The sequence below is a fragment of the Sinocyclocheilus grahami genome, unplaced genomic scaffold, assembly GCF_001515645.1.
Source record: "Sinocyclocheilus grahami isolate Dianchi unplaced genomic scaffold, SAMN03320097.WGS_v1.1 scaffold20.1, whole genome shotgun sequence".
NCBI classification, from domain to species: Eukaryota; Metazoa; Chordata; class Actinopteri; order Cypriniformes; family Cyprinidae; genus Sinocyclocheilus; species Sinocyclocheilus grahami.
In genome coordinates this window covers 709,785-720,795 of record NW_015505199.1, presented here as the reverse complement: position 1 = coordinate 720,795, position 11,011 = coordinate 709,785, and the positions used below count along the sequence as shown (strand labels likewise).

At 37.4% G+C, this 11,011-nt stretch overlaps 1 protein-coding gene across 1 annotated transcript in view; it reads right to left on the bottom strand.

Annotated features, from left to right (window-relative positions):
• LOC107556210 (arylacetamide deacetylase-like 3) overlaps positions 1 to 11,011 on the bottom strand; it is a 38,635-nt gene that overhangs the window by 2,265 nt on the left and 25,359 nt on the right. The window contains exons 2-5 of the mRNA XM_016239266.1: positions 9,278 to 9,503; positions 9,136 to 9,199; positions 8,289 to 9,034; positions 378 to 488 (exon numbers count right to left, since the gene is read on the bottom strand). Of these exons, the coding sequence (XP_016094752.1) occupies positions 378 to 488; positions 8,289 to 9,034; positions 9,136 to 9,199; positions 9,278 to 9,503 (1,147 nt within the window). The remainder of the gene's footprint in view (positions 1 to 377; positions 489 to 8,288; positions 9,035 to 9,135; positions 9,200 to 9,277; positions 9,504 to 11,011) is intronic.

Sequence of the window (11,011 nt, the reverse complement as noted above, 5' to 3'; positions counted from 1 at the left end):
GACACAATATATATATATATATATATATATATATATATATATACAGTATATATGCTGCACAAAGTCAACTTCAAAGTGAAATATGTATTAGCATGCAAAGAATTATCTCCCTCTATTCCCACTGTTTTTGCAACTTGGTCTGAAAGTCAAAATTCATTTTCACTTTTGAAGTCACTTGAAGAGATTAGAAAACAATGAAGTATCACAATTATTCATCAGAGTTTCATAATGACAGTTCAGAACTCCAAGAAGATGCAAAGGAGTTTAATAGCATGTTTCACGCCTGTCGTCCATCATCAAAACCGAACATGATTTGCTCACTGGTGTGTTTGTGATGTTTGGTAAATGATGTGTGAACTGATGAGTGTGTCCCAAACCTCTGAGCTGCGAAGAGCCCTTTGGCACATGACAACATTGGGCTTGTGTGACCTGTGGGGCGTGTAGTCCATCCTGTAGCTGCTGTTCGCCGTCTCGCAGTCCCGAGTGAACTGTCTCACCACACACACATATAAGAAAGACAGAAACACTCAGCAAACAAATCCCACACTCAGCAGAGCTTGCGGCCCCTTATTGATCGGAGATGTACTCTCTCAGGTCTGTTTCTGTCTAGGGGACTGCAGAATGACTTGCATCAATTCCATTTGTCTGCCTCCAGTCTGTGCTGACCAAGCTGATCAGCAGCGCTAATCACTTTTGCATAGATCTGAGCACTGTCAGAGGAACTGCACCCCTTTCAGGATTTAAACAAGTACTTAAGTAGTGTGTTAATTACTCAAAACAAGAGCCATTAGGAATTGTGCCTATATAATAATCACCAATATTAGAAGCTAAAAACACATTTTTAATGCAATATTGAAATACATGAGCAACTTGGAATTCAATATTGTTGGATATGAATGCCCTAGAAACAAAATTCTTGGTCTCAATTTTTTTTTTTCAATTATTTGAACTATTCTGATTTTTATTTTATTTATTTTTTAACTCGGCCAGTGGTTTTCATCAGATCTTCACCAAACCATTTACATGCAAATGCAAGGACTTGATGATGTGTATGCCAAATAGGAAGTGAGGCTCCATCTTTGCAACGCTTTTGGCTATTAAGGTGACTCTTTTTTAGGAAATATTGCCACTATGGCCCAAAGATATACGAGTATTTTGGGTATATTTACTATTAATAAATGTATCACAAGTCACCAGTTTTTAGTGCATAAGATCACAGCAATTAACAAATGACAACAATCCAGACAAATCCCATTGGACAAAACCACCTTACTTTTTCCCCCTTCTCTCTCATTCAGGAAGCCTTTTCACTGAGATATTTACAGAATGAAAGACTTTAAATGGTTTGGCCAAAGGCAAAATTCCTACACAATGTTCCTGGGTCTGCAATATTGAATTTCATAAAAAAAAATTAAAACAAAATCAGTACTAGTTGTACTATTTCTGCCTTTTAAGTATAAAATTGTGGCAGAAACAGTAAAAGCAGTGCATAATGATATTTAGCTTAAGTTAGTATCAGTTTAGAATACTAATCCAAATGTGTTCATTTTAAAAAGACAAAATTATTTTAAAAAAAGTAAAGATTCTGAAAGCATTGAAGGAGAAACCATAAGTTTATATAGCTTTACAGTAGTAACAATAAGTAGCCTATGATATTTTATTATATGATATTATTAATAAACATGATGGTTTCATTATAAATATGGTGATTATCTCTAAAGTGGACACCCAACTTAATATATGATATTTCCCATCTGAATCTAACCATGGCATGCCATGTCTAATGGAAAAGTCGGCCAGCTATTTATTGCCATGTTTCAAATCTTGTGCCATCTAGTGGTTATAAAGACAAATGCGCCTTTAACCTCGTTGTATTCTACTGTCTTAAATTAATAGTCATTGGTTAGACTATATTCATTTAGACTTTATTATTAAGCGAAGCAGTCTTTGCTGCAATATCCACAACATTATCAAAAAAGAAGATAGCACGGTTTATCTGTCGAGTTGCGCGTGAATTTTGTTTCAAAAACAAACAGTCATTTGTGTAATAAAAGCAACTTTTGTTATGTCGAAATCAAGGTAGAAGTAAGTCGTGATAACGATAAAACTACTTTTATCCCGAAATCACGAAAAATTACGATAAGTAGGCCTAGTAATAACGCTAAAACAACTTATGTCGAAATCACAAGCCTAGAAATACACACTACTCAATTTTTTATGTGAATTCAAAATGACATTTACACTGATACAGTAATACATATACCTACATGTAATCTCTCCTCCGCCCAGTTACCAATGAGTACTTTGTTGGTGCTGTATTTACCAGGCTGACTCATCCTTAAAGCAGCAGAGCAGTTGAAGCAGGTGATCGTCTAGAGTTCTGTTGCCATGGACACGCCAAACACGAGGGGCCAATTCCAAACGGAAGTGAGCCTCCCTATGCCTTGTTGCAAATACATAATAATAATTTTAATATTAATAATAATTATTATTATTATTCAAATGTTGTCTAATTGTTGTCTAAATGCTGGTGAAGTGGCTCTCAGCTCTAGAGATGAAGTTCTGAAGTAGACTACCTTCATACGTACTTAAGTATGTGTAGTAGTCGAAACTGCTGAGTGCATTCACAAAAGACACGCAGAACATGCAGATGTCAGATTTAAACAGCAGCCTCTACCGTCCAGTATGTTCTCACCATGATGAATGGCATGTATTAAAGGGGTCCTATTATGCTTTTTTTACTTTTTCAACTTTAGTTAGTCTGTAATGTTGCTGTTTGAGCATAAAAAAGATATGCGAAGTTACAAAGCTCAAAGTCCAATTCAAAAGGAGATATTTTATTTAACAGAAATCACTTTTCAAAAACTACAACGACCGACTCGTTTGGACTACAACGCATATTTTCCGGGATTTGTGATATCACAAATATCGATGAATGGGATGAGACCTGGTTGAGCTGCACTAGAGAAGGCTACGAGTGTTATCACTATGTCAGAGACACGCTAGCTTTCCCAAGACAGATGAACTTAGAGTGGTTACAATCATCCAGGTTTAAATCACGCTCAAATTGATTTGATTTTGATGCAATATTTAGGCGGCTATGGTAAGGGGCGTGACATTTACCGACCAGGCGCCGAGTGCTACCAATCACAACACACACTGACCCAGCTAACCAATCACAGCACATTTCGTATTTCAGAAGGCGGGCCTTCATTTGATACAGGAACTATTCCAGCCGTTCATGCCAGACTGGGGAGAGAGGTGTTGTAATAATGTAAAATATGTGAAAAATAATGTGTTTTTCGAACAACCTAGTATGAGAGACTGTTCTAGTACACCCCCAAAACAAAATCAAGACTTTGTAAACGAGCATAATAGGACCCCTTTAAGATAGGCTAATAACACTTTTCATCATTTTACAATGCAATCACTTTAAGTAAAACTTACCAAGAGAACTTCAATTTCAGTTGTTGTGGCGAGTGGATTTGAGATGCTCCAGTTCTCTTTGTCACCTCGGTTAATCAACAGAGCGCTGACAGGCTTTACAGAACATCACTTTTCCATCCTCATTAAAATCATTAGCATATTATTTTGCTCCCACTAGATGCCGCGATCGAAGAATCAGAGTTGTATTGCAGGGAGACATGTGGAAATATAAATTAATGATGCATGGTTCTGCTCTAAGCATGTATGTTACAAGTTTGTGAAAATACTACCAGTGGCAGGTAAACGTAAAGCAGATTATGATTCACCAATACCAAAACAACGTGTCTACACCAGATGCGAGCGGTGCGACGTGACAAATGCAAACAGAACCCAGTGATGTTCTCAATGGGTGCGGCGCGACGCGACACGACAAATCCATGACAGTGATGCCCGTTCTATTTATGACGAACTCCAGCGCTCTGACACAAAGGAAAGGACAACTGGATTTGCAATGTTCACTTTGTCGCGTCCAGTGTGGTGAAAAGACAAGAAAATATATAGGCATATCTCACCCTCAGATTCACCAGTACAATGTGGGTAATGAAGCCGAACAAGTTAAGACGGCAAGTAGGCTAGTTTAGTACTATGTTAATCACAATATTTCAAATCATATATAATTTTGCAATCAAGGTCATGTCTGAGAGGGTGACACTGAAGACTGGAGTAATGATGCTGCAAATTCAGCTTTGATCACAGGAATACAGTATATGTTCAAACATTCAAATAGATATTTTAAGTTGACACATTTCACAGGGAGTACGTTTACATGGACAACAATAATCCGATTTTAACACGATTAAGAATCTACCATGTAAACAGAGATTTTTGAGTACCTTAAGTCCAGCTAAAGTCATATTCGAAGTAAATAGAAATCAAATTAAGACATGTGGAGTATTCCTGTTTTAGTCGCATTACTGAAGTGCAGTATAGACATGTAAACACCCTAATCACATTATTAGCATTGTGTAGGACTTTTCGCCGCATTTTGCGACAGGATACTCACACGGCAGTGGTCAACCGTTTGACGGCAAATAAAAGAGCTTCAACACCACCGTCGTCTATATGCACGTACAAATAATTAACTGCACTTGAAGCTTTCCTAACATTAAAAATGAAACACCCAAAACTTTGTGATGGCATCATCACGAAGAGGAACTATATGTTTATACGTGACATTCCGGAGGGGACATCACGTGGGGGCGTAATGACGGTGTGCCATTAATCGAACTATGTACTATAATAACATGTAAAACGGGAACATGAAAGGAATATTCTAAAAATATTGGCTTATTTAGAATAAGGTAAATAATTAATCCTGAAAATATTTTTCTGTACAAAAGGGGGGCCCGGCCAAAAAAGTTTGGGAACCACTGCCCTAATCATCCGCGGTCAGTTTTATTTTAAACATTCCACGCGTTAAAGCAGGAGAGTTCTGTTGAAAATACACCTGCTGGCGCTGTAGATTGCATTAGTGCCCGTCCACTTTTTCATCGGTGCTTGTTCCGGAAGTATTTCTCCCATAGGGATTTTTTGCTACAGAGTCATAAGCATGAACTATAGCTGCATCCAAATTCGAATACTTCCCTACTATATAGCATGTGAAAACAGTACGCCAAACGAGCAGTATGTCTGAATTTATTGTATTTGGGAAATAAATAAATTATTTTATTTCGGAAAGTAGCCGGATGACCTATTACTTACACTGGCCCTGTGTACGAAATCATCCCCTATACTATTAAGTAGGGCACTATTTGAGAGGACAGCCATTTGTATTGGTGTCCGAAACCTTGGACATTATCGAATGCACTCATTCAATCCCACAATGCACCGCAATAACGAGTGTACAACTGGTGTATGCCAAAGAACTATGATGTATGCCAAAGGTATAAATTACTTTTAAATTGATTATTAAATTGAGGTTTATTCACCTTTTTTTTCCCCGTACGAGCGGGCAGAGCCATTTGTAAATTTTATGTGTCTGGCTTCCGGTGTCATCCGCTTTATTTTAACTGAATACAAAACAGCTCGTTTTGCCGCTTGATATTGCAAATTGGTGTGTCTTACGATATTATTGTAATGTATTCTTTACTATGAACACACTGGTTTGTTACTTTCAACACTTTGTTATTCTTCTCATTATTTTCCTATAGCGGCTAATGAACCAGAAGTCTCGCACTTTCACAGAAAACGGCTTACTTATGCATTGAAAAATAAAGGTGCTTTCACGTTATATCGTAATTACCGTGGTTACGAGATACCAACGTGTAAAAAGCATTCACGTCCTCATAGAACTTGTAATTACAACTTGTGAACTGGGAGTTTTCTGAAAGCTACAACTTGTACCACCTGACCACCTCAAATTCATTAGGCGCTGTTTGGGCATTGATAGTGCGATAGTTCCGAGTCCGAGGGTGTGAACAGCTCCAAGTAGAACGTAACGTGTTGTCATCTCGAAATTGCAGTAAATATGACATGGTGTGAATGCAGCAAAAGGTGGATACATAATTTCCATAACAGAGTTCAAGATAAATCCTTTCATCTTACTACTGGAGCTACCAGATTCAAATGGTTATTAAACAGCAAGCACAAATGTGGCAGCCCTTCCAGTGCACTCAGTGTCTGAATTCACTAACTCGTTTTCATTCCCTCCTTCAAGTGAACTGTATTAGTGGACTAATGTTGGGAATAGTGGATACGGGTATAGGGGGCAATTTCGGATGAAGTGTGCATTGGATTGACACTTTACTATCCCATGAGGCCATGGGAGAAGACTTATGAATGGCAGTGAAGCAACGCAACTTACACTGGTAGGTCATGTGACAGTAACTAAATGGCGAATGTAGTATGTCCGAATTTCATTCATACAAGTACTCACATTCATACTATATAAAATATACTTTTTAACGGTTGTGAAGTTCAAACTCAAATGTAGTACCTACATATATAAAAATATTCATTTAAAGCTGTTGGTTGTTTCTATATAAACTATGTATTTTTAGTTAATTGCCAAAATATTCATATATACAAAAATATTTTTGAGAGCGTAGGGAGACCGAATCCATTACAACAATGGTGGCGTTTCACAGGAGTGGGCAGAGCTAAAGATCCTTCTGGCGTGAAGGATTTTCTGTACAGCATAATGGGTAATGTAGTTTTTAACCACAAATTCCACTATAAAACTTGATTATTTTAAAAATAAGTCGAATTAATGCGAACAGATTGGTTTAACAAAAGCATTAATAATCAATTAACAACATTGGAGCACACAGCAGGCCTGTCTTTAAAGATTTGTCAATTATTGTTAAAAATCCATTTCTCTATGGAGAAAACAAATGGAGTTTTTTATTCCGTAACCCAACTATTACACTGTGAGAGCAGCTGCAGCGAAAGAAGGTTCATCAGATTCCTTTAAACGCACCATGCAAATGCTGACTAACACTCTGAATGATGAAAATTAGCTTCACTTGTAGCACCAAAGGAAAGACTGCAGTCTCCTACAAATGAGGCTGTACAAGGGACGTGGGATGTGGGAGGAATTTTAAGTGTCACACACTGGAATATCATTCATGATTCAATGGATAAATTGAGCATTGTTTGTCCATTACAAACACAGTTTAACACATCAATCAAAAACGATTCAAATACTCTTTTTTTTTGATAAATCTAATGGGACTTTCTTGCTATAATTCACAGAATATTGCTAAATGACAATGATTCTTTAAGGAGAAAATCGGTACAGAGTGTACTTTTTGTTTAGCAGCCTTTGTTCCAGAAGTATTTTTTCTATTCTTTTTTCCCATAGGTATTTTATATTCATTTTTAAAAGTTATAAGCCATGAACCAAACCAACCAGCTATGAGGTGAATCACAAAATTACAAACTTAGATTTTTGATTGAAGCAAAAAAAAAGTATTTTAAAATTGTACAAAAAAAGAACTACAATCCCATGATGCATTGTGTATGATAGAATCTAACTATAATCTATAAAACTATTGATTTAAAGATATTGATTATATATACAGAAATAATATGATTTACATTTATTGCGTAATATGCATATTAAGCACAGAAATATTTAAAACAATTGTCATTCTCTGGTTGATTAATATTTTATAGGTATTGGGTCACAAGTTGAAATGATGTGTACTTATGCCATCGATTAAAGCTAGGCTAGGCATTTTCTGTGCTGCTAGTGCCTTATACCGGAACTGCAAAAAGAAAGCATGTTTTCAAACAACCTTGGCAAAAGCCCCTTTGGCATGCAGCACCTCCCCCATCTCAAACATCATAAACATTATAGATTATGGATTTATAAAATGGCAGGTAAAAGCAGGCTAATTTCAATAAAATGTTCAACATATTAGGAATACTTTTAACTTAAAGTTTAGATTATCTGTTGAGAAGAAACTAAGTTAATTTTATCAATTGAAATTCAAACATTCTATCAAATTCCTCCATTTTGTAAAATCATCGCTCTTGTTTTACCTGTTTTTTTGGAGCACTTTAATTATTGGTTGCCATCAGGCTGTGAAAAGACTTTCAACCAGTATAACAGAAAATGTTTATGGAAAAACATTGCCTACCCTAGCTTTAACAACCTCGTAACTCTTCTTTAACAGTTTGTTACTTTTTTACAGTTCTCTATGGAGAAAACAAATGGGAAAGTGTTTTTGTTAATTCCCATTTCTCACAAAAAAAGAAAGAAAAGAAAAACTCTTACAGGCTATATTCCATGTCATTCTGACAAATCTTTTGACTTCTCAGTCAGAGAGTCCTTACATATCTTACAATGCTGTCCATACCCTTTCGAGAAGATTGAAATGTCAACCAGCCCTGGTTGAAGAAACTGATGATCCCGTGGAAGCCATCAGATAGATGCTCCCACGTGACTTCCACTCCTGCATCCTTCAGTCGCTTACAGAACAAAATGCCATCATCCCTCAGCACATCAAACTCACAGGTCAAGACGAAGGTGGGCGGCGCGAGGTGGAGAACATCATCCTCAGCTAATAAAGGGGAGATCTCTGGATCCAGCCCCTGTTTGATGATGTGATAGACATGACCATCATGGCTTGGGATAACCTGCGGACTTCTTGCTCCTTTTCTAAACTGAGGTGAAAGATTATCTGGATCCAGCCATTTCTTATAGCGACGTTTTAACTCGACAGGAACATGCTTGCCTTCCAGAATCTGCTGGCTAACAGAAGTATTCCCGTTGAGGTACTGTAGGAAATAGAATACCGCTCGGCCTCTGAACAATATGGGCACAGAGTGGTTCTGCTGGTATGAGGGCAGGTGGAAATCTGCCATCTGCAGTGCCGGGTAGATGAGAACCTGGGCACAGGGAGATGGCAGATGACAATCCTGTGTCTTTGACAGCCTCTGGCAGAGAGCGGCTGCCAGGTTCGCCCCTGCGCTGTCCCCACCAACTGCCAACCTGCGTGGGTCCACCCCGAAATCAGTTGCCGCTATTGACAGGAAATGGCGAGTCACGACCTCACAGTCGTCCAGGTGGGCAGGGTACCTGTGCTCGGGGGCCAGACGGTAACTAAACATGGCAAACAGAGAAGGAAAACAAGAGGAAAAATTCAACCAGCCAAAATTTAACTTGATTTATACATAAAATGAGTATGCCAAAAGTCAGCTAACCCAACAGACACAACGATGGTGTCACTCTCCAGTGATATATACTGACACACTTCATTGTAATCATCTGTGAAAGAACAAAAAATGAAAACATTTTAAATTACCAACACAAAAGTATTGCACTGTTTCTTTGAGTATATATTACCAATGCAGCCAAACATCCATCCACCACCATGAAAGTACACCAGGCCCCTTTTTTTCTCTCCCGAGGCAGCTGTAGGCTCATACACCCTCACTGGAACTCCACTGAAGCTCAAGTCCTTAATACGAAGCCCGGAGGGCACTGTTTTTTTGCGGGCCATGATACAGCATCTGCTCCATCGTATAAAATTAATCTGATGGCACAGCCCCAATCGCCCCAGAATTTGTCCCTAAAGGTGGTTTCAATACAAAAGAGACTTGTTAACAATGATTGGCCAATTCATAATACTCACCATGCCATTAAATGTGCCACTCAGTGGGTAAAGAAGTCCGCTCGGCTATTTGAATTCTGTACTCATATTCTGAGATAAGAAGAACGGCTCATATCTCTTTATCATACCCTTGAGAGAATATCAAGCTAGTGGCTACAGAAAAACACTCTATTGAACTCGCTATACTCAGTTTTAATAAATTATACATCACTGAAGAGTTATTCAATTACTGAGGTGGACTTTGTATTGAGCATGGTTATATTATTAAACAATTTGTTGTGCCAAAACAGAATGACAGTACAATTTCCAGAGGTGGACAAAGTACACAAATCAATTACTTGAGTAAAAGTACAGATACTGCTGATCAAATATTATTCCATTACAAGTGAAAGTTGTAAAGATTTTTACTTAAATAAAAGTACAGAAGTACTTGCTTTTAAAAGTACTCAAGTATCAAAAGTAAAATGTATTTTTTATGTCAACGGACTGTTTTATTATGGTTCTATTATTGTTGTATGTAATACTTGCTATACCTTATGCCTCTGAAGCTACAATACATTACACCTACTGAATACACTGACTAACTTGTAGTATCTTCGGAATAAAGAGCTTTTAGAATGTTAAAAACCTATAGAAGTGAAACAAGCGAGTTCACAAAAAATTTAATTAATTTAACACCCCTACCCACCAGCAGGATGGTAGTGATCTCACACAGCTCTGGCAGTTTCCAGAAAAAATAATACTCAAGTAAAGTACAGATACTCAAGTGTGTACTTAAGTACAATACTCAAGTGTGTACTTCGTTACTGTCCACCTCTGACAATTTCACTGGATATTCTCATTTTCAGGGGATAATGTGGAAACCATTTGAAATATTAAACATATAGGGCTAAACGTTACTCTTTTATTAGTCTTAAGTAGAAATGAAAATTTAACAGGAAATCAATCAATATGATTGGATTTGCCAGTGAACACAACACAAAATGCATGAACACTCACCACAATGCTTATCCCCACATACACACAATGAATCACGCGTAGTTTCCCAGGACTAGCAACTCCAGAAGGGATATTTAAATTTCTCAGCTCTAAGTACACTGGGACAACTACCAATAAACAAAAAGCAGCAAAAAAAGCTGCAAATACAAAGAGCAGAATTGCAATTCCAGTATGCATGGCTGCTTCAACGTGCTGCATGCACAGCAAAAAGTGTTCAAAATACATGCTCCCTTCCCTTTTATAGTGCATGTACAAGGTCAAGTAGTGCCAGGGTTGCCAAGTCTACGAGTTTTCACACAAAACTAGATCAAGTTGATTTTTCCCCACCAGAAAATTAGATTTTAATGTATTTTTTAATCAACCAACAGCCAATTTTCTGCAAAGTAAAACAGATTTTTATATAGACTAAAAGTGTTACAATTGCAATACAGTTCAAATTTCACAAAATAGTGCCATCAGAAACAAGA